This window comes from Anomaloglossus baeobatrachus, chromosome 6 (genome assembly GCF_048569485.1).
Source record: "Anomaloglossus baeobatrachus isolate aAnoBae1 chromosome 6, aAnoBae1.hap1, whole genome shotgun sequence".
Classification (NCBI taxonomy): domain Eukaryota; kingdom Metazoa; phylum Chordata; class Amphibia; order Anura; family Aromobatidae; genus Anomaloglossus; species Anomaloglossus baeobatrachus.
In genome coordinates, this window is record NC_134358.1 from 70842611 (window position 1) to 70867434 (window position 24824).

At 46.9% G+C, this 24824-nt stretch overlaps 1 protein-coding gene across 1 annotated transcript in view; it reads right to left on the bottom strand.

Moving 5' to 3' along the window:
- The window catches only part of BAALC (BAALC binder of MAP3K1 and KLF4), a 143303-nt gene that overhangs the window by 16409 nt on the left and 102070 nt on the right, over positions 1-24824 (bottom strand). Inside the window, exon 2 of the mRNA XM_075353027.1 lies at positions 18778-18926. Coding sequence (XP_075209142.1) covers positions 18778-18926 — 149 coding nt within the window. The remainder of the gene's footprint in view (positions 1-18777; positions 18927-24824) is intronic.

Consider the following 24824-nt stretch of genomic DNA (forward strand, 5'->3'; position numbering starts at 1 on the left):
AGGGAGAAAATTAAGACATTGTCAGGTAATGATCCAAGGTCAAAAGCCAGGAGGTCACGACAGGAACAGGATGTGGGCAGAGAGGAGTCAAACAACAGTTCGGGGTCAGGAAACAAAGATCAGAGCACAGGCAGGAACACAGGCCAACAGCACAGCAACATAACTAGAAGTTCGACTGGCAAGGTTTTGGGAGAGCATGCTCACTAAAGAAGCAGAGCAATTACCCAAAAGATGGAACACCTGAGCAATCCGCACCTCCCAGAACCAGCATGAAAGCCTACACTGTCAATCAACCTGCCAGCTCAGTAGCCCAGGAAAACACAGCAGAGCATCTCCTAGTGTGCATGATGCTCTGCGCAGAGGAATCGTGACACAGATGGTAAAGAGATGAATAAGGCTGCTTTCACACATCCGGTTTTTCCTGTGCGGCACAATCCGGCACTTTTCAGGAAAAACTCAACCGTTTTTTTTTGCTGCCGGTTGCGTTTTTCCTGCATAGACTTTAATTAGTGCCGCATTGTGCCGCATGGGCTTGCGTTCCGTCCGGTTTTTGCCGCATGCGGCAGATTTAGCCGATGCGGTGGCCGGATGGAACGTTGCCTGGCACTTTTTTTGTGCGGCAAAAAAAAACCGCATCGTGCCGCATCCGGCCGATGCAGCGCATTTTTCAATGCATGCCTATGGACGCCGTATGCGGCGCGATGCGGCAAAAAACGGACGGGCCGCATGTAAAAAACTTATGCAAAGGATGCGGTGTTTTCACCGCATCCATTGCATAGGTTTCACAGCCGGATTGAGCCGCATGGCTCAAACCGGATGTGTGAAAGCAGCCTTAGGGAGACAAAAGTCCAAACAAACTTTTTACTGAACAACTTGGTGCATTGTTGGACATGTCGTATTGGCTCTTCTTTCAAGTGATAGAATATGAAAAAGCGTGCCTGCCACCCCTTCCCTATTACAGGTTCTTCCACCTTCCATATGTCATTTACAATATTGGGGAATTATGTGGCTGATAGTAAAGGCATCAGGACCCCGGACCAGGTGAGACAGCCATCTCTGTAAACCCTGTAACAATTTGCGAGAAAATTTTTATTTATTCTGCATGGGTTTCAGCTGCACGGCAAGAGCCACAGCTTAATAGTTGCATCTGAATAGACCCAATTAGCTAAATCTATGTGTATAATAGACTGATTCATTGTAAGTAAAGGAATTGGTGAATCACCAAATTAAAGACAACATTTTACTCTTTCAGCTTTAAAAAACTGACGATAGATTTTCCCATTATCATGGGCAGTTAGATTGTTGGATCACAGCCTCGGACATTTAAAGCACCACTCCAGCGGGTTTTTTTTCATTTTACCACTGAAATGGTGCTTTTAATCTAAGTTGACCGTATCCAGTCTTAAGGGTGCGTTACACGCTGCGACATCGCTAGCGATGGTTGGTATAAACAACAGTTGAAGGACTTCTTTATATGTGTAAAGGAGGACTTTATGCTGATCAAACAATAGATGGTGATGTTGTGTGAAGTTTACTTACTCACTGAATTGTAAAAAGTCTCTTGTTTTTCTTTTTGGTTTCACTTGCTCTTCCTGATGCAATGCTGTATGACTGTGCTTATCATTACTTCATATTTTCTCAGAAGTAAAGAGTTTGTTATTCCATGTAATCTGCCCCGTGAACTTTCTTCTGCAACTGGGAAGCTAGAAGCTGTGCTGTGCAACATCCACGGCAATAGCAGTCCTGGGAATCTTCCAAGGGGAAAACACCATGGTGAACATGAATCTAGGAAGCCAGGACTAAACTGGAGATGTTGGATTGCGGGCACGTTTGCCTTGTTTATGTGGTTAATTACTGTTCCGGTTCTGTTGCTATACATCCCTGGACTGCCAGCATCAAGGAAGGGAGAGGCTGCTGAGCCGGACAGCGACAGGACGATGTTCCCCAGTTGTAACATTAAAGATGTTGCCCGGGGAGAATGACTTGCTCCCCGAGAACTTACACAGCAGTATTTTTGGTTGATTTTTTCATTTTTGATGTGGTTTCGGTGGGGCTATATGCCCAGAAGGAAAGTTCGGCCTTAGAGGTCCTGTTCCAGTGTTATTTATTAAAAGTTTATTGCATTGATTTGTCTGCAAATGCTATGTATGGAAATGTAATGAGAATCTTTAGTAGGAAGAGTATTTTGTGTCATTTACAGGACCCAGCAGCAGAGGCGGTGACCTGGACCCCTGAAACAGTGTGAGAAGACTACTCGGTAAGCAGTGGGGGTGTCTGCTGGGTGGATTTTTATATATAGATTTTTGTAATTTTTTCACATTTTTTTTTTGGTAGTTTTATAGGAACAAAAGAATCTGACTTTTTTTCCTTCACCTACATAGAGATACAGTATATCTATAGCGCTATGTTGCTGAATAATCTGTTACTAGTTTCTCTGCTTGCAATACAGGTCAAGATTACCAAATCCTCCTATGCCAATTAGTACAGGCAGTGGCTCAATGGTAGAGCTGGACAAAGAGCTCACAGTTTCATGAGTTCTAGTCCCATCTGGAAAATCAGAGCAGATGAGAATTTAACTTATTCACTGCATTGAGAGGAGGAGCTGGGACAAGAGCAGTGAACACTGTGACTGCAGGAGTGAGCTCTCAAATCAGGACAGTCCCGTTGAATTTGGGACCGTTGGGAGATATGGTCATAATCAGCGGTTGCAGAGACCAAACTACTCGGGGCTTGGAACCACAGGGTAAGAACCTACAGATAATAATGTTCCGGATGAAACGCAAGCAAAAGACTGCGCCACCAAGGTTGAGAAAGAATTAAAGAGCAAGCAGCGAGTGTGGAAGTGAAAATCAGACATATACTGGAAGTAAAACATCACAAGAAAAAGTAAGTGAATAGAAAGTGTAAAGTAATTGTTTGACAATGCATACCAGAAATGAGTATAAATGAAAGTTGTAAAGATATGATCACAAATAAAATCTTAGTAAATGGCCAATGATTCTATCCAAATGTGATCGTGATATTTTTGGTAGATAGTAGTTATATCAACTATTAAACACGATTTTGCTCTAAAGTACCACTCCAGCGGTTTTTTTTTTAATTTCAGAGCAGCATGTACGTCTCCTGCTCCCCATCTTATACTCACCTGCCACCATCTTCATCTAGTTTCACTGTTGCTCCAGTCAGCCTTTGGCAGTTTGTGACCTGCTGCTGTTCCAGTGTTTCATGGAACACGTCGGAAGTCAGTACAAGACTATGAGAGCCTCGGTCTGGCCTCGATCTTGCTCTCATAGAGTTGTAATGAGTGCTTGTGTACCGCCCCTGCAACAATCGGACTGCTCGGACCTAGGGTTGCTGTGGCTCGAGGGTCTCTGGACCCAGTGGGGCTTATAGCCACTCGAAAATAAAAGGGGGACTATTTCCAGGGGATTAGTGTTCGTGACGCCACCCGTGGTTCACGATAAGGGTAGTACCGCCACTGCCGATGGGAGTACCTGAGGGAGATGGAGCGGGGCAGCCAGATGACGTTCCCTCCACGGGTAGGGTAGGCCCTAAGACTCTGGATGATGGAGATGTAGGGGAGCGTGGTGCAGGCAAGGCGGGGAGATTCAGGGGAGAGCAGCGTACTCAGGTCGTGTGGATGTTGGTGCGACAATTAAGCAGACTCTGACACAGGAGTAAACCAAGTCTCTGGGTGCCGCTGCCACTCGGGGGACCTCGTCCGGAATCCGTCCCCGTTGGTATTGCTGATGGTTCTGGACCTGCCTCCATGCACTATGTTTAGACGGTTCTGAGTGACCTCTTGGCCTGAACATTTCGGGGTCCCGCACCCTACGATTAAATAGAGGAGTAGGGATTTTAGGGATTTCGGTGGGGAAGGTTCACGGTCAAGGCCGTGGCGTTTAGGAATGTAAGTTCGTGACGCCACCCACGGGTTGTGGTGAATGTGGACACCACCGCTGCCGTTAACTAGGCTCCCGGGGACGGTGTTATGCAGTCTGGTGTTGACCCCTCCGTGGGCAGGGGGTGAGGGTCCCAGGGCCCGGTGGTTGTGAGGTGCGGACAGGATGGTGTGGTGCGGTGCGCGGCCCGAGGGCACTGTTGTACTCACTATAACAGATACACCGGTGTCCGGTATACACTCGGTAAACCAAAAAGGATGGTGGTCGGTGCCCGCAGCCGGCTGCGCTTTGCCCCTTTCTCAGGTTGGTGGTTCCCGCCTTTCTCCTGCACCTCTGTGGTAGAACTTAACTGCCTATGCTTCAGCAACAGTAGTCCGCTCCCCGGCTTTCTGTGTGTCGGGGAACCTGTTTGCCCACAGGCGCTGGCCCGTGGGATCTCTCTGCCTGTGCGGTGGCTTTCTATCCCCCTTGGTGGGCTGTTGCCGTCTTTTGGGTCTTGGGACGGGAAAGGACCTAAGGTCCAGACCTCAATCAGTGAATTCAACGTGGTCCAGTGGCTTCTGGACCTCGTTCTGGGTCTGAGTACCCCTCCTGGTGCTCCGGTTTCCAGTTGGCTCCCCGGTTCGGTACCGGCGGGCCACTACCCTGTCCTGGTCCCTTACGGTTCCACCAGCCGTCTTCCCAGCTCCTGCAGGCGGCAACCACCGTCTGCGTCCTGGTCACAGGGAATCTGGGCTCCTACCCAGATCCCTGACAGACGTTGACTCAGTGCTCCTACTCTCCTTTACTCCCTAACTGATCTGTTTGTGTTTTTCCCGCCTCAGGCTCTCCGAACTCCTCGAAGGGCGTGGCCAACTGCCTGGCTCCGCCCCCGGGTGTGAACTTCAAGACCTGAGAGGGGTGATTCAGGGTTTTTAGGTTGGCTGGTTACACCTTTTTAGCGGCTGGTGTTTGTGCAAGGGGTCTACCTGTGACTACCTGGCTAGTCCAGGGCGTCACAAATACACCTGCCGGAGGCGACCGGCCACTGACAATTTGGTTTACCACTGGACTTTGTGTGCAATTCTTTGGACCTGGGAGTACACCATCCATCCCCGGTCCACCCCTGCATGTCAGTCTCCGCAACCATCACTCCCGTTCACCTGGGCCCCGGGACTACACCTCCCCTACCCGTGGAGGGGATCCCACCTTGCTGCCTCGCTCCATGAGCCCCGGGCGTCCCATCACCAGGCAGCGGCGGTGCTACCAACTCTCACCGCAACCCACGGGTGGCATCACTGACAAACCAAAATCCCCTGTAAATACCCCCTTTCCTACGGTTGTGAGGACGGACGGCGTTGTGAGGACGGACGGCTGTGCGAGCCCGGGTCCAGCTACCGAGCAGCCCCTGCAGCGGCCCGGCCCCCGTCTGCAACACATAACCTAAACTTCTGTCAGGGACTGTATTTATATATATATTTTTATATATATATATATCTATATATATATATATATACACATATACATATATATCAGCAACCTGGAAAAATCCATGGGAAACAAATTCTGAACAAAATGAGAGCCTGGTGGAAACACCAAAGGCTCACAGCAGCTCAAAACACATTGCAAAAACAGGAGAACCTGAGCAATTTGCTGAAAAACAGTTTAAAGTTTTTATTGCACAAAAATATCAAAAATACAAGTATAGTACAATTAATCTCATTAATAGTCATACAAAAAATGGAGGACAGATGGAAGGCAATTAATAACAAGCAAAACAGTGGCCTGGTACGGACACCAGGGAAAAGTGTTCCAAAAATGAACTTGTAAAACCCTAAATCACTGGCTTGCAAGCATAGCAGATAAATTTCCCCCAAATCACTGGCATGTAAGCACTATAGAGCTATTGTGAGGGAATATATCCGAATGCATAGCCCTAAATCACTGGCACGTAAGCATAATAGGGCTAGTAAAAAAGGGGGGGGGGGTGGGAGGGAAAACTGGTGGAAGCATCAGACTTGGAAAAAGCTGGGCAATAATAACCCCGAGAGGGAGCAGACTTGACCCCAGTCCACATTGGCCAGATGTAGGCGATGGGGAAAGAGAGAATCCCACTCAAGGGTAAAATTCCCAGTAAATGTGCAGTAATGTTAGAATAAATCAAAAAATCCCAAGCAATGATGCATGTCCCAGTGGATAAGTAGTAATATCAGAGTGAGTAAAAAATGTTTTCCCAGATAGGAATGCACGACCTGACTCACTGTCCAAAAGGGCTTAGCCCCTGTTAGTGCCTGCTACAATTTGTGCACGCTTGGGCAACCCCATAAAAGACATCATTAAGTAAGAAGGCTAATGCTCAAAGTGAATGTGGGTGCCCAGCAAACCGCAAAGATATAATTTACATGGCAGCAGGACTAAGGATGATAAAGGGGTGACCAGTGCCCGGAAGCACTATATTGCAGATAAGCCCCCCTATGGAGGGTATGGGGGAAAGAGGGGAACCAAATGGCGGTTCGACCTCGGGGAAGGAACACAAATTACATGGGTGCGGTGGTGGAGAAGGCCGTGCATTCCTATCTGGGAAAACATTTTTTACTCACTCTGATATTACTACTTATCCACTGGGACATGCATCATTGCTTGGGATTTTTTGATTTTTTGATTTATTCTAACATTACTGCACATTTACTGGGAATTTTACCCTTGAGTGGGATTCTCTCTTTCCCCATCGCCTACATCTGGCCAATGTGGACTGGGGTCAAGTCTGCTCCCTCTCGGGGTTATTATTGCCCAGCTTTTTCCAAGTCTGATGCTTCCACCAGTTTTCCCTCCCACCCCCCCCCCCCTTTTTTACTAGCCCTATTATGCTTACGTGCCAGTGTTTAGGGCTATGCATTCGGATATATTCCCTCACAATAGCTCCATAGTGCTTACATGCCAGTGATTTGGGGGAAATTTATCTGCTATGCTTGCAAGCCAGTGATTTAGGGTTTTACAAGTTCATTTTTGGAACACTTTTTCCTGGTGTCCGTACCAGGCCACTGTTTTGCTTGTTATTAATTGCCTTCCATCTGTCCTCCATTTTTTGTATGACTATTAATGAGATTAATTGTACTATACTTGTATTTTTGATATTTTTGTGCAATAAAAACTTTAAACTGTTTTTCAGCAAATTGCTCAGGTTCTCCTGTTTTTGCAATATACATATATATATATATACGGTATATATATCTATAGCAATTAAAAACATACGCAACCTTATCTAATTGTGTAAACCTGTAGGAAAACTCATACGATATGTTTGTGTAGTGGTGGAGGATACATTGGCAGTGTCAGCATCCTTCCACAAGGGCCTCGTGGGGCGCTACACTGGTGATAAGACTCCCTGGTAGGGCTGGGGAGACAGGCAGTTTCTGGAAGGAAAGCAAAACCTGAGAGCCAGAGATCTCCATGATATTCTTGAGAACACTGTGCCCCAAAGTATGCAAACTGTCCTGTTTCACCGGTGTGTCGAATACCTGTGAAACGGGAACTGTTTGTGGAGCGTTTGCTGTGGTGAGACTATTCTTGGGGTGGCTATGGACTATTGTGGAGTTGAATCCCCTCAAGTTTCTTCATTAACTCGGCTGGAGGAATCACTAGTAGCTTGACAGAAGACGACCGCCGTGTAAAACGAGTTATGTAATCCAGCTCGATTCCACAGTTCACGGATGAGCATAAGATCTGCTGAACTCTTCCCCACGTAAGTTCTGAGCTGAGGCCCCGCCACAGACAACACTGGCGGGAGGCATGCATTCGAAGATAGTGTTTGGTGCCAAACCAGGTTAAATAGACTAAAGCCCTTGTAAGAAGAACTAAATACCTAAACCTACAACTTGTGGTTAATGTTTATGTTTGATGCCCAGGCATTATTTTGCTGTGTTCGGGTTCAAGGGGGGAAGGTATAGAGTTTTGTATATCTTTGTGAACTGCTGTGCCATTTCTACACGCCATCACAGTAGGTTGTGCTCTCCTATACTAGGCAGGGTGTACCATAGGTAAATATGCTTCTCACTTCCTGTAACATCCTGGGTCAGTGTCGTTAGGGCAGCATGGTGGTCCCGGTCAATCCATACTGGGTGCATGTTATGTATTTTTGGTGTTTTTTCTGGTTGCATTGTCAGAGATCCCCGTCTAATGCCCTTTAGGGAAAACATCCTAGTTCCCCTAAACTTTCAGGTCTCATTTCTGATCCGTGGCCCGTTGTATCCTAATACGTATCTCCCGGCACTGAGCTTACATGTTTATGAATGCAAAGACTTCAAGAATGCTGTAAAAATAGGATCTTTACAGCAAGTTCCTCATAAAAAGTAATTTACTTTAATAGCGTTTTATATGAGCCAAGTTGTGCTTTTAAAGCATTCAGAGTGACATAACGATGTTGAAAATTAATCGGTTTTCTTGCTGCAGTAGCTTTCTGTTATCTTACAGTGATTACGGAAATTCATACTAGGATGGAATAAATTAAATGTGAATGGTACCATCAATAAATTTTGCATAAATCAATTGCATAGGCGCTTAAAATAAATTTTCTAATCTATCTTATTGAAGAAATCTGCTTTTTTCCCACTTATTAGCCACTTCTTCCATCCTGCATCCTTACTTAAAGCACCACTCCAGTGTTTTTTGTTTCTTAATTTCACCACTGGATTGGTTCCTTCTAATTTAAGTCCTCTGCCCCCTGTCTTAGGCCATGTCCGCACGTGTGCTTTTTTCCTGCATTTTAGCACCGTGTCAATGACAAAATGCATGCGTTGTGCTTCCCCAGCAAAGTCTATGAGAAGTCAGAAAATTCCATGCGCACAATGCTTTTTTTTAGGCAGTGTTTTGTTTGTTAAATGTTTGTCAAAATCGTTGCCTAAAAAAAGCAGCATGTCACTTCTTTTTTGCGTTTTGGTTGCATTTTCCACCCATTGAAATGAATGAGGTGTGTCAAAACGCAACCAAAATGTTTAGCTGTGCGTTGGCACTGTATTTTGGTTGCATTTTGGATGCGTTCTTGTCAACAAAGACGCAGGTCTTTCGGTTTCTCTCTCTCTGTCGGTGTTGGTCTCTCTCTCTCTTTCTGTTGGTCGGTCTCTCCCTCTCCCCCTCCTTCATATTCACCGATCACCGGTGTGGCGCTGCACGGCTGTCACACTGCTCTCGCGGCTTCTCATCTCATATTCACTGCTTCTCCCGCCCACCGGTGCCTATGATTGGTTGCAATCAGATGAGCCCCCGCCCTGAGTGACAGCTGTCTCACTGTAACCAATCACAGCCGCTGGTGAGAAAAAAACGGCTCCAGCAGTTGATCAACCAACGAAAGTATTTTACTTCAATATGTGTATGAATGAAACCAGAATAGAGGAAAACACTCATGGAAAATCCAGAGTCACTAAGCCATGAGGCAGAGACCCTTGTGCTGTACAGTGTCGCTCCCTATCATATCTGTCAACTATATTCACTAAATACAGGCATACAGTGATAATACAACTGCCACCTCTCTATTAATACCCTTGAACCTAAAACAATTGTATGGGTGTGTAATTCGAGCCACCAGCGGTACAGCGCAACAGTTTCCAAACTTACGATAAATTCACTCTATTCCCCAACTGAATATTCCCCTGCCCCCCGTATAACTACAGTGAACATTGATGGAGGGTCATTCCTCAGATTCACCTGAAATGACGGAAGAAATTATTATATGCAACTGCTGCATAGCTAGATACAGAGTATAAAACCTTGAGCAAATAGCACATACTCATATTGTTCTTCACAAGCTCACTCCTGGATGAGCTGAAATATGGCTTAAAGTCTGTTACAGGCCTTGGCAACAACTAGATGAAAGATCTTTGTGTTCAACACAGGATCCTCAATGGTGAAGAGATGGTGATATAGCAGTGGAAACAGTGGTCCCAAATGGTAATCAGGGCAGTAACTGGGGCCTGACACAGTAACTATGCCTACCTAAACTAACTACAGGCCCTGCCTCAGTGTCAAGTATTTTGGTGCCAAACTGTTGAGAGGTGCATGCCTGGTTAACCCACCCAGTGGGCTTTAGTTATCTTAGCAACCTCAGTCTGTTCTGGACAATACAACTGAAGTGCGCAGACGGATGAAAGGCCTCTCCAACAGACGAGCAGTTCAGCTGGCAACTGTGGCTTGACTGCTTGGTGGCGTTCTGTCAGCAATTTGCTCCCATCTTGTAAGGATTTGGATATGGACAGGGTCAGCTCCACTCTGTCACGGCTCTGCTCTAGGTGAGAATCTTCTATGCGTAGATATTATTGACTCACTCTACTGCACATCCTATCTCTTTGTGTTCAGTAACTGCCAATTGCCCCCAAGATGGCTGCCGTTTTACTCCGCTTTAGCTCGGAGGAGGTGGGGAGCAGGGACTCCCATAGAGGAACTGTCTAGGTGACAGACGGTGGTCTGGGCCTAGAGGAGTTGGACCTTCGGTCACAGGGGATCGTGGCAAGGGGCTCGGATCTGCCGAGCAGGACAGCCGGCGGCCCATCACCGGACTGGGATCAAGGCACGACGGGGTACGTGGACCCTAGGTCGGGGAGTAGCTGCATGCAACCGATAATTTACCTGTGGAGAACGGAGCCTTCAAGATTCGTTCCCAACTGCTCCAAAATCGGGGCACTAGCACAACGAGGGGGATAGGACTTTCCATCCAAAACGGTCTAGAAAATCCCAAGCGTGAGCCCTGAGAACAAGCTCCCATACTTAGCCACAGTGGGGAGCGGGACCTGGCAAGTTTCACACTACCGGGACCACCAGAGAAGTAAACTTAGTGCCAGGAGGCAGGTCACAGATCACCAGGCAGAACCATTGGGGATAGGACCCAAACTAACTGCCCTCAGTGGCAGTGGTGTCCAGAGACTTGGTTTACCCAGTTGTCGGTGTCTGCTTATTGGACTGAGTGAGTACAAGAGTGATCCCTGCATTCCACGGCCTTAATCCAACACAGGTAATCTTATTCTACATAGCAGGTTCCTACGTGCCCATACACAGGAGGTTTTTAACCCAGAGAGAGGCTTTAGCATAGCGTTAGGGACCCAGTTACGAGATATGCCGTGAAGGGGCAACTGGGCAGATATACAAATGGCCATTTATATATGCTAAATATCTCATTTTTCTTAGATTTTCCTTAGCAGTAATGCAGGTCCATGTTCACACATTCATGGTTTCCATACTTTAGCATTATCAGAGTGCAAACTGTCTCTTTTTGTATTTTATGCCATGTTCAGTTATGCACCTGTTCACACCTCAGTTCAATGCGTGTAGTCAGTCTTTTTTGTCTGTCTTAATCCCACACCGAGTCCTGGGGCATTCTCCCTACCCGTGGACGGTTCTAACACTTTGCTGCCCTGTTCCATCATCCCCGGGTACTACCAACTACAGTGGTGGTACTCCTACTTACCACACACCACGGGTGGCATCACAAACTCAATAATCCCTTGTAAATACTCCCTTCATTTGAGTGGCTGCACGACCCCCGGGTCCGGAGACCCTCGAGCCACTGAGAACCCGGATCCGAGCAGCTCGGCTGCTTCCACGGGGGTGGCACACATGCAGTTGGTAAACATACAATAAGCATGATGTTCACACTTATGCAACATGCAACAAAAATGTGTACATCTAAACCATGCTGGTGAGATAGTACAGGGGCTTGCTATCTGCATCTTTAACCAGGTACATATTTCTGGCCAGGGGCAATGGGGGCTGTTTCCCCATCTCACACAGATACAGGGGTCATCAGCTGACCCCTGCCTGTCGTGGTAAGGTAACCCAGCAACACCCTATGATCACATCACATCACTGGAGCACAGATGGGAGTGGGAATGATGTACTCGCCACGCCTGCAGAAGTGGCCAGCACACAGAAAGGTGTATTATATATATTAATTGGTATTGTGTATTTTGGTAAATGGCAATGTGGCTTAGTGATGGCTGTCCTGGCATCTACTTAGGTAGGAAAAGGTTTAAGTGAAAGGAGGAGTATAGTGTATATATAGTGCAGGATGTAGAAGGAGGGCAGGAGAGTCCCCAGTAGGAGAAAGAGAGAACAAGCCCAAAGATTTAATTATAACAGATCCTAGGTCAACCCTTTGACACTAGACACGTGGGGTCCTGCTCTTAAGAGGACTGTTGGAACTGCGTCCCCAGAAGAGGGGTTTAGTCTGGTCGGTCAGGGTGGCGTCCATTCTTTCCTGGATTGAAAATCCAATGAAATCCGCTGTGAGTCCGAAGGTTAGTGGGCTCTTAAAGAAGAAGAGTAGGTCCTGGCCAGAAGAACGGGCAGAGGAGTGCTGTCATAATTAGCCCCTTCAATAGTGTCAGCTAAATCCCTGTGGGTGGGAAGGCGTGGCTAAAAGACTTTTTGAATCGGCTAGTGCAGTATGATATCAGACGGGAGAATGAAGGGCCTAGCAGTGTCCGGAGGAGCACAGGTGCCAGTAAAGCGGTCGGCCGGTAAATTCTATTATGGAACGAACTCTGGAGTGAACCCCGTCGAGGTCAGAAGCGGCGCCTGTGTCATGTGAGTTGAACATATCCCTGTAATGAAATCAAGTAAAGTTCCGCTGTTTGAAGAAAGTATATCTGTGTCTGATTTATTGACTCAGTGGAAAAATGGACTGTGGCGAAAGCTTCCATTCAGTGGAGTCGTGACTGGGAGACAAGGGGTTACCGAGCGCTGCGCTGTGGCCTGACAACCCCTGCACACATGGCTACTACTGCCTGCCCCGTCCCCTCTACAATCGTTTATAAGCAGGACCTGCCATGCCAAAAACAATGTGGACTAAAAGGTCCATTACAGCATCTGCAACAAGGTTAGTGTGACGCCCTGGCCGGGCCAGGTAGTCACAAACAGGACCCCGCATTACACCTTTCCCTCACAGGTAACACACAGCCAACCCTAAAACCCTAGTCACCCCCCTCAGGGCTTGATAGACACACCAGGGGGTGGAACCAGGCGGTTGGAAGACGCCCACCGAGGAGTTTAGACAGCCCGAGGGCAGGAAGCAGTAAAGTCAAGTTCAGAGACAGATCAGTGTGGAGTTCAAGGAGAATGGAGGTCAGGCCTGTGTCTGGGCCTGAAGGCAAACTGACAGGTACCAGGGTAGGAGCCCTTTGGCTAGGAGGCAGACGGTGGTCTCCGTCTGCAGGAGCCGGGAAGACGGCTCGATGGAACCGAGGTGGACCGGGACAGGGTTGTAGCCCGCCGGTACCGACCCGGTGAACCGACTCGGAAACCGGAGCACACAGGGGGATACTCAGACCCTGAAGCTAGGTCCAGGAGCGACTGGAACTGGTTAATTAACTGATTGAGGCCAGGACTAGAGGTCCTGTCCCACCCAAAGTCCCTAATAGAAGACAACAGCCCACCGAGGGGGATAAAAGGCCACCGCCACGGCTCAGAGATCCCATGGGCCAGCGTCTGCGGGCAAGGGCTCCATAGGCCACATCCAGCCGGGAGCGGACTCCTGGAGTTGCAAGCACAGGCAGTCCACTGTTCTAAAACAGGTGCAGGAGAAAGACAGAGACCACCAGCCAGGTGGGGGAACCAGAACGCAGCCGGCTGCGGGCACCGACCACCATCACCTTGGTTTGCCAGAGACTCGTGTGTTTTCTTAATAGTGAGTACACCAGCACCCTCCGGTCGCCCCATCTCCTTGCACCGCCAACCCCAACGGGTCCCGGGCCCTGCCCACGGAGGGGTTAACAACTTGCTGCACAACATCTCCCCTGGGTGCCCTGTAACTGCAGCGGTGGTGTCCAAACTCACCACATACCGTGGGTGGCGTCACGTACGGTCCAGCCTGTACATATATGTCCTACATCCACCATCCCATCACTCCCCTTTTTACTTGAAGTGACCGCGAGACCCCCGAGTCCGAGACCCTCGAGCCACCCACAGAAGGACCGGATCCGAGCAGCTCGGCTGCCGAGAGCGGGGCGGTACATTAGCATGGGCAAACAGGCTATTAAATAATCTCCAACTGGCCATCGCACAATGTTAATGGGTTAATGGACTCCTATGCTTTCCTCGTTTGCTGCACATCACTTGTCCCACTGGCGGACACAGACCGAAAAGGGCCCCTCTGCAAGAACAATATGTGGGCCCTTTGCAGCCTAAGACCTCATAAAAATGCAAAATTGCAACTGCTTTGGAGGTAGAAATGGGCCCCCTTATATCTTGGGCGCCTGTGCGGTTGCATAGGTTGCACCACTGATATATGCGTCCCTGACGTGTTCCACTACTTGCACTTATCATACATTTTTATTTACAGTTCCTCTCTGTTCACCATCACTGCATATTTACCCAATTTTCATTCTGCACTCTTCACACTATGTACAGTATGTTTTCTTATCTTCTCATCGTGTACTGGCACACATCATTATGTAGGCCTTGTCTGGTCACCCTTTAATCACAGTGTTACCCTTTTCACTCTAGTTTTGCTGCGTCCACTCACCGTTTTCCTACTTTGATACATGGGTTTGTGTTCTATACTATTTGTGCCCTTAGGTTCTTTTCCCCCGTGTGGTGCCTTGTATTTTGCCATCAGATTGTGAGTATGCCTATTGCCCTTATTGTTGGCAAACCTGGGATGTGACACTGTTGCTATCACACTGTTTGCTGACACCAGCCTGCTTCCAATCATATCATCAGTGATTTGATATTCAGTACGCAGATAAGATCTTTGTATAGAATCAGTGACCATTTACTAAGTTGTTTTTGAAGTTTTTGGTAGATGTTCTTATTTACAGTGGGGAAAATAAGTATTTGATACACTGATGATTTTGCAAGTTTTCCCGCCTACAAATAATGGAGAGGTCTGTAATTTTTATCGTAGGTACACTTCTACTGTGACAGATAGAATCCCCTCAAAAATCCAGAAAGTCCCATTGTATGATTTTTAAATAATTAATTTGTATTTTATTGCATGAAATAAGTATTTGATCACCTACCAACCAGCAAGAATTATGCGTCTCACAGACCTATTTTTTTTTCTTTCAGAAGCCCTCCTACTCTGCACTCATTACCTGTATTAATTGCACATGTTTAAACTTCCTTCCATATAAAAGTCACCTGCCCACACACTCAATCAATCACACTCCAACCTCCCCATCGCCAGGATCAAAGAGCTGTTTAAGGACACTATGGACAAAATTGAAAATCTGCACAAGGCTGGGAAGGGCTACAGGACAATAGGCAGGCAGCTTGGTGAGAAGACAACAAATGTTGGTGCAATTATTAGAAAATAGAAGACACATAAGATGTCTGTCAATCTTACTAGGTCTAGGGCTCTATGCAAGATCTCGCCTCATGGAGTAAGGCGGGCTTTGCACGCTGCGACATCGCAAGCCGATGCTTGCGATGCCGAGCGCGATAGTACCCGCCCCCGTCGCAGGTGCGATATCTAGTGATAGCTGCCGTAGCGAACATTATTGCTACAGCAGCTTCACATGCACTCACCTGTCCTGCGACGTCGCTCTGGCCGGCGACCCGCCTCCTTCCTAAGGGGGCGGGCCGTCCGGCGTCATAGCGACGTCACATGGCAGGCAGCCAATAGCAACGGAGGGGCGGAGATGAGCAGGATGTAAACATCCCGCCCACCTCCTATCTTCTCATTGCAGCCGGGACGCAGGTAAGGAGAAGTTCCTCGCTCCTGCGGCTTTACACACAGCGATGTGTGCTGCCGCAGGAACGAGGAACAACATCGTACCTGTCGCTGCACCGGCATTATGGAAATGTCGGAGACTACACCGATGATACGATAACAACGCTTTTGCGCTCGTTCATCGTATCAAAAAGGTTTTACACACTACAACATCGCAACTTGACGCCGGATGTGCGTCACTTTCGATTTGACCCCACCAACATCGCACCTGCGATGTCATAGTGTGCAAAGCCGGAAAGAAAAAGAGAAAGTTTAGGAATCAACCCAAGAACTACACAGGAGGACTTGGTCAATGACCTGAAGAGAACTAGGACCACAGTATCAAAGATTACCGTTAGTAATACACTATGCTGTCATGGATTAAAATCCTGCAGGGCATGTGGAGCACCCCACTGGGCCTTGGAAATGCCCGTCACCAGGCTGGTGAGGGTCAGGGGATGTCATGGGTGGCCCTGCCCGGTTTTGTTACCCAGAGGTGCCCAGGAAAGGGATGGATGGTGTGATGATGGTGGGGAGATGAGGGTGAAGGAGTTGAGGATGTTGGGAGTAGGTTTTTGTTGTCTCGTGACGCCACCTGTGGTTTGCAGCCAGGGATTAGCCACCACTGAGGGTGCTGTCCTCTGGGGAAGATAGTGTCGAAGCTCGGATGCTTCGGCTCCCCACAGGTAGAGCCAGGCCCCAGGGGAGAATGATGGGGGTGGCAGTGGCCGGTGGCGCCGGAGCGCGGGGCGACGGCACTGGCAATGATGGGCTGACACAGTGGATGCGGGTCAAGGTGTTTTACCCACTATTAAGTCATCACACTCAGAGTGCCGGTTTCCACCGTGATAGGCCCCAGCCGATCCCGGATAGTTCAGAGGCCACCACCAGTGTTGTGGAGTGTGAGACCTTCCTTCCTTGTGTTCTGTAGTGTGGATCCCCATGGCGTGAAGCTACTTGGGGACTTCAGTGTCCTTGGGTTTAGCTCCCATCCCGTTCGCAGGCAACGCAGATCAAATATGGGCCCAATCGTGGTCTTGACTTCTCACTCTATATTCTGCTGTGCCCCGGAACCTCTGTGGTGGGCAATGGGACATGAAATCCCCCTTCCCGGCAGATTCTGATAGCGCAATGTGGAGTGTACGTCACCCTAGGGTTCTGCACCCTGATTGCGCTGGTGCTGAGGGAGTTAGTGAACTCTACCTCCAGCTACCGTGTTGCTCCTGTGTCTCACCAACTCCACTAGTCGTCTCCTGTTTTTTCCAGTCGGGCCGGCCTTAACTGAGGAAGCTTTAAAGCACTCTCCTCAGTGGCCATGTTCTTCTGTGTCCCAGACTATTCTGAGGTAAAAGTCTGTGTTCCTCACTTCACTCATGCTGCCCCCACCTTCCTGATGACTCACTAGTGCTGGGGAAGTCCCGTTGCTATGGTGACCATCTCTAGTCCAATTCCAGTGGGAAAGCACCAAAGCTGTGTGTTGTGTAAGTGAACACCAGTGATTAACCTCTTCCTTAGCCAGGATGAGTACTGCACCTTAAGTGAGATGCAATACCCTGTGGCGACTGAAGTCTCAGGGGCACCACACATGCAGGGTCCTCTTGCTCATGCCAGCACATCTCCAGGCCTGGTTGAAGTTCACCAATGACCATCTGGATAATTTAGGGGAGGCATGGGAGAAGGTCATGGGGTTAGAGGATACCAAAATATAACTTTTTGTTATCAACTCCACTCGCCGTGTTTGGATGAGGAAGAAGGATGAGTACATTTCCAAGAACGCCATCCCAACCGTGAAGCATAGGGGTGGAAACATCATACTTAGGGTTTTGCTTTTCTGCAATGGGGACAGGATGACTGCACCGTATTGAAGGGAGGATAGATGGGGTCATATATACATATTTTATGTTACACTTACTGCATTCCATGCACTAGATAATATGATGGGTGTTTCAATTAATTAAATCTTTAATGGGATAAATGTTCCCTTGAGATTATGTAAAAAGTGATTTTTTTTATTATTAGCATAGATTCAGACTTGCCAGAATTGCCTGCACATTTGTAGAAACCTTTGAAGTCTAACCAGGTATGTTGAATAGTTTTAAATATAAAAAAAAAACTTTAAAAATATAAGACTTAAATATTTTATGGCTTGATGTACTCATATATAGTTTGGTAATTTTTAGTTATTTATATATTGGAGATTGCACTTATGCTTATTTGCACATATTTATATTCTGTCCATATCCCCTGTTAATTGCTGCATTGTTCCCACACTAGAGGTCTTTATAATTTTTTAACATATTGATTGATAAAATATTGCTCGTTATTTTACTTCAGTGTTCATCTTTTTCATCTGAGGTCAAAAATTCACAGACCTCAGTTCTTTTGGTTTTCTGAGTTTAAGGGGGCATTGCACACTTATTGCGGATTGGCACCTCTTAAGGGCGCTTTACACGCTGCCAGACCGCTAGCGATGTCGCTAGCGATCGCACCCGCCCCCATCATTTGTGCGTCACGGGCAAATCGCTGCCCGTGGCATACCTTATCGGTAGTGCGTGTCACACGCACATACCTTACTAATGACGTCGCTGTGGGCGGCAAACATAGTCTTTTCTTAGGGGGAGGGTCGTGCGGCGTCACAGTGACGTCACACAGCGGCCCACCAATAGAAGCGGAGGGGCGGAGAACAGCCGCATTAGCAACACTCCCATCTCGTTGCCGGAAGACGCAGGAACGCTGTTGTTCGTCGTTCCCGGGGTGTCACACTTAGCGATGTATGCTGCCTCAGGAATGACGAACAACCCGTGTCCCAGAAGATCAACGCATTTGGAAAATGAACGACGTGTCAACGATCAACGATTTTTGAGATAAGTGAGATAGTTAGCGGTCGTTCGTAAGTGTCACATGCAACGACGTCACTAACGATGCCGGATGTGCGTCACGTGACCCCAACAATATCTCGTTAGCAATTTCGTTGCGTGTAATGGGGCCTTTATTGTGAATTATAGTTTCCATGCAAAATCTCCAATTTGGCTTTCAGTATGGCACGTGATGGTGGCAAGACGGTAGCGACATCTCAAATATGAGGGCCTCAGGGTCACCTCTTTTTTTGATGTCACTAAAATCAGTCACTGCCCTCCAGTATTGCACAATTTCTGCACTATTTGCAGTTAACTTGTACACTTGTAGGAATTGGATTGGTACCTCTGAAGTCCGGCACACGCTCTTCGGTTTCTGCGCTTTCGTTCCTGTGGAGTAGACTGTTGGCTTTCCGCATTGTGTTCCTGAATTGGTTTTCTTTAGTGTTTCCTTGCCAGAGGATGTCTGAGTTGATTTCCCATCTTCCATAATACCTAAAACAAAAAGAATTAAAAAAAAAGTTTTAGGTAACTTGAGATAATATAGACATAATATAATAGGACCTCATGCTAACTGGGTAGTGACTTTTACAGTCTGAATCTGCGTGGTTTCAAACGTATCCGGATCCGGCAACTCAGGAAATAAAACAATAAAGGAAACATTTAAATAAAGCAAGCGCTTTATACTAACAAAGTCTCTGACACGGTTGTACCTATTTCTGGGCCGTTCCTACTTTTTCCGGGGCCACTCATTTACCTTCATGCATATGCACTGCTTCACCCGCCCACCGGAAGTCCTGGCAACTGTGATTGGTTGCAGTCAGACGCACCCCCAGCCTCTGATAGTGTCTGACTGCAATAACAGACTGTCTGTGGGTCACTGTAGTTTGTAGTTAAAATAAAGAAAAAAATTGGTGTAGGATCCATCCATATTATGATACCCAGCACAGATAAAGGAGACGGCTACAGGCTGCAGGGTCCAGCTGTGCACTTATCATGGCTGTATATTAAAATAAAAGGAACTGCATGCAGTTTTAAAAAAAATATTTCTTTAAATATTTATAAAAAAAAAAAAAAAAAGCTACATGTGGTTCTTATTTTGATACACAGCCAAGATAAGCACACGCCTGTAGCCATCTGTTTATCTGGGCTCGGTATCATAATATGGGGGACCGTACACCGTACGCCTTTTTTTTTTCATTTATTTTTATACCATGATATAGACCTGCAGACCAGGTCTGTGATTGGATGCGTCAAACACGATGCCCCTCAGGGTGGGGGTGTGTCTGACTGCAACCAATCACAGATGCTACTGGGCAGGGAAAGCAGTAAATATGTATGAGGCTAATGAGCAGCAGAAGTAAAATAAGCGGCCGCAGGAGCAGATGCAGCCAGAGACTCATTAAGTACAGCCCACTTGATCATATCCTCCTATCCCTTCTACCACCATTTTTAAGTGCCAGATTTGATTCTGGCCCTCATAGACTTATACGGGGACTGGCATCTGGCCAGATATCTGGGATCATTTCCGGGCCGGAACAGTTTTTTTCTAACCCGGGTAGATCTGCCAACCCCGGTGTGATGGTGGAATATGGGGGTTTGTGTATAATTTTATGTAGGGTTGTATTTTAGGCATGGTGCTCTGTCTATTCTGTGTACATTGTCCTGTTAAGTTAGGTTAATCACCCCCTGCCGGGCTTTTGTTCCTAAGTCTGGGGAGGGGGGCCTGGGATCCACCTAAACTCTCTGCTTACCTGGAAGATTATTCAGTCAGGCTGGGAATTTCAACAGACAAGCAGGAAGATTCATCCTCTGGGGGGAGAAGCTGTGGCTACAGGCAGCACCCCAGACAGCCGTTGAGAAACCCCAATTTCCCCGGAACAGGACAGCTGGAGGATTGTAACTGATTTATCCTCTGTGGGAGAATCTGAAGCTCCCCAGAAAGACCTAGACATTTAACCCTTACTGGACTCTATCCGTGTTTCTGGACTATTTTACCCTCTGTGTGATGGAATTATTTTATCAACCTTCTGGATTGCATGGAATAAAGGTTCTTTGGGTTGCTCACTCATCTCTCGCTGTTGATTGTGTGATATTGGACAAAGACCCCGTGACACCCATCTATCTGTAAGTCTGCCCATCACTATAAATGTATGATATGCATCTGGAGGTCCATCCACAGAAGATAACCTTTTATGCCCAGTAAACTTTCTGACTAAGTCCATAATTCAGTTGGTTAGAAAGGATCGTTCTGTTACTCTGGAGTCATAAATCCCTAATTTTCATTATGCTGGAAAATGATATCAGCTGTCAAGAGATAGGATGGACTCATATTAGCAAACTGATTAACCTAACCTAGCGCTGAAATATCCCTCTTGATATTTTCCCTTTTAATCCTTTGACTTTAGCAACACCCTTAAACAAGGTCACAACCCTTGTACTATACTGTTACGAACAAAATGAATATTTTCCGCATGACAAATCACACATTTCTTTGAGGCGATGCGAGTGCAGAAACGTAAGTACAAATTATTGCAGTAAAGAAATTTTTGTCATGAAAAATAAAAGATTCTGCCAGAACATCAAAGGTATTTTTTTCCAAGGTCAAACATTCAACAACCTCTGTGAAGCAAAGTAATTAGAGAGAAAGCATCGGGCGAATGGCTCCACTTATCAAGTGCGTAACAGTAATGTACAAATAATGGTAGAGACAATATGGAAGTAACATGTAAAATGTAATCATATCCTTGGAATGAATAGAAGGTGCTCTGGTCGGAGTCTAAGTGATCATGCACATATGGTAACCATGGCAGGCTATGTAGATATACCTTTTTCTCTGCCCCTATAATCGGCAAGCTCCATGTCTTAATACCTTAGTGAATTAGATGTTTAAAGGGATTTCCAGTTTTAGGAAAGTGGACCCCAAACACTCTATAAAAGTCAAAATAACAAACAGAGCAGGTAAGTGCCCTCCCCAGGTCCAGCAGCGGCTCCGCGTCACTGCTCAGCTTTGGCTGCATCAGTGACGTCACATCAACAACACACATAACCGCTGTAGCCAATCACTAAGCTATCGACTTCGGCACAGGGCTGAGCTCAGTGATTGGCTACATCGGTGCTGCAAACTGTTGACCCGATATCACTACTGCAGTTAAAACACAAAACCCAAGCAGCAGCAGAGGAGTGTTGCTGGACTCAGGGAGGAGAAGCATTCATTCTATTTTAGCTATTTTAGAGCATTTGGGGTTCACTTTAATGAAAGTGGGAAAATCCCTTTAGTAGTTTGTAAACAGGGGATGAAATTGCACTTGGGCGATGAAATCTATGATGCTCAAAAGGTCCCTTTAGACGATACACTGTGTGCAGAATTATTAGGTAAATGAGTATTTTGATCACATGATACTTTGTATACATGTTGTCCTATTCCAAGCTGTATAGGCTTGAGAGCCAACTACCAATTAAGTAAATCAGGTGATGCACGTCTCTGTAATGAGGAGGGGTACGGTGTAATGACATCAGCACCCTATATAAGGTGTGCTTACTTATTAGGCAACTTCCTTTCCTTTGGCAAAATGGGTCATAAGACAGATTTGACAGGCTCTGAAAAGTCCAAAATTGTGAGAAGTCCAAAATTGTGAGATGTCTTGCAGAGCGATGCAGCAGTCTTGAAATTGCCAAACTTTTGAAGCGTGATCACCGAACAATCAAGCGTTTCATGGGAAATAGCCAACAGGGTCGCAAAAAGCGTGTTGGGAAAAAAAGGTGCAAAATAACTGCCCATGAATTGAGGAAAATCAAGCGTGAAGCTGCCAAGATGCCATTTGCCACCAGTTTGGCCATATTTCAGACCTGCAACATTACTGGAGTATCAAAAAGCACAAGGTGTGCCATACTCAGGGACATGGCCAAGGTAAGGAAGGCTGAAAAACCACCACCTTTGAACAAGAAACATAAGATAAAACGTCAAGACTGGGCCAAGAAATATCTTAAGAATGATTTTAAAATGTTTTATGTACAGATTAAATAAGAGTGACTCTTGATGGGCCAGATGGATGGGCCAGAGGCTGGATCAGTAAAGGTCAGAGAGCTCCACTCCGACTCAGACGCCAGCAAGGTGGAGGTGGGGTACTGGTATGGGCTGGCATCATCAAAGATGAACTTGTGGGACCTTTTTGGGTTGAGGATGGAGTGAAGCTCAACTCCCAGACCTACTGCCAGTTTCTGGAAGACAACTTCTTCAAGCAGTGGTACAGGAAGAAGTCGGTATCGTTGAAGAAAAACATGATTTTCATGCAGGACAATGCTCCATCACATGCATCCAACTACTCCACAGCGTGGCTGGCCAGTAAAGGTCTAAAAGATGAAAAAAATAATGACATGGCCCCCTTGTTCACCTGATCTGAACCCCATAGAGAACCTGTGGTCCCTCATAAAATGTGAGATTTACAGGGAGGGAAAACAGTCCACCTTTCGGAACAGTGTTTGGGAGGCTGTGGTGGCTGCTGCACACAATGTTGATCGTAAACAGATCAAGCAACTGACAGAATCTATGGATGGTAGGCTGATGAGTGTCATCATAAAGAAAGGTCTCTATATTGGTCACTAGTTTTTTGGGGTTTTGTTTTTGCATGTCAGAAATGTTTATTTCTAAATTTTGTGCAGTTATATTGGTTTACCTGGTGAAAATAAAGAAGTGAGATGGGAATATATTTGGTTTTTATTAAGTTGCCTAATAATTCTGCAGAGTAATAGTTACCTGCACAAACAGATATCCTTCTAAGATGGCCAAATCTAAAAAAATCCCACTCCAACTTCCAAAAATATTAAGCTTTGATATTTATGAGTCTTTTGTGTTGATTGAGAACATAGTTGTTGATCAATAATAAAAAATCCTCTAAAATACAACTTGCCTAATAATTCTGCACACGGTGTATGAGAAGACCAGGTCTATTATATTCTGCCATGTTTTGTTATCATCATTGAAGCCAGTAACTGGATGCAACAGTCACGCGAATGTAGTACTGTATGTGATCAGTGCAAAAAGTTACCTCCAGAGCAGAGGAAGAAAACTGGAGACGAGAGAATCGGTTAAATGCGAGAAAACAATTATGTCAATGGTGACAAAATTATACTACAATGTAAAAAACTGACCAGCACCTTCAAACAGAATAAGACAAGTGTGAACAGGTGCAAGACTAGAATTCAATACGACGAAAAACACTAGCTGCTCACTGAAAAGCTAGAACATGCAAACATTGAATATTGGAATTAGGAATTGCATTACTGCTATTGAAACTATTTTTAAAAATTAGATACTTGGAACATAAAATCGGCCAATTAAAGAAAGCCCAACAGCCAGCGACAAGGCATATCTCTTTGTTGGGACTGTAATATATTATAATATTGTGCTTCACCAGGGCTAACAGACTACAATTTTATCGGCAGGCAGCATCTGAAACGCCCGCGCCGGGGCCTGCATGGATGGCACAGTCACCAGGCCGGTGGTATTCGGGGTCAGGCTGTGAGTGGCCCGACCCGGCTTACGTGACCCCGGCGGGTTTCAATAAAGGGAAAGTCCGACAGTCAATCCGGTGTGACAAGGGGAAAGGAAGGAGGGTGACGGGGTTCCTGGGGAGCATGCCATCGGTCGCAGTGGTCACTGAGGTCTCGGCCTCCTCTGCCGCAGCTCTCTCCCAGGAAACGGTATGGGAAGGGGACGGGGGTGCTAGCAGCACCACCCGTGGTATGCGGCCAGGTGTTCAGCCGCTGCTGCACAGTCTCTCTCCAGGGCAGGTGCTACAGGCAGCCAGATGGAATCGCTTGCCACGGGTAGAGTGAGACCCAGGGCAACAGTCCTCAGGGACACCGGGGGCACAGGGCGGTAGCATTACTCACACCAGTCACAGAGTGCGGGTTCCAGTTTCTCTTTATTTACAGTCCGTTCCACATCACACCTGGGTGCTGGTCCTCGCCGCCTCTAGCCTCTGGTCGGTCCCGGGCAGGTGGGAGGAAGGGTCCGGTGAGGTGTTCTGGGGGTCTCTCTCTTTCGTGTGTGTTAGTGCCATCCCCATGGCATAGAGCATCTTGGGGCCTCCCCAACATTCTGTCTCTCTCTTTTGCCCGGTAGCGTAGTACAGAACCGCTACCAGGTACAACACTCTCAAAGATCCCAAATGCCCGGCTCCATTCCCTTCCTCTAGATGTTATCAGCCCTGGTCTCGTGGCATCTCTTCAGCAGGAGCTGTTTCCCTGAGGTCTGTGCTCTGTCACAGCCTCTGTCATTCTGCTGAACTTCCTGTCTGCTCTGCACTGTACTCACTCCTCATTCAGGCCCCTCTCCCCTTAGGTTGTCATGGGGACCTGCACACCTGCTCATTTAGGAGACAGGATGAG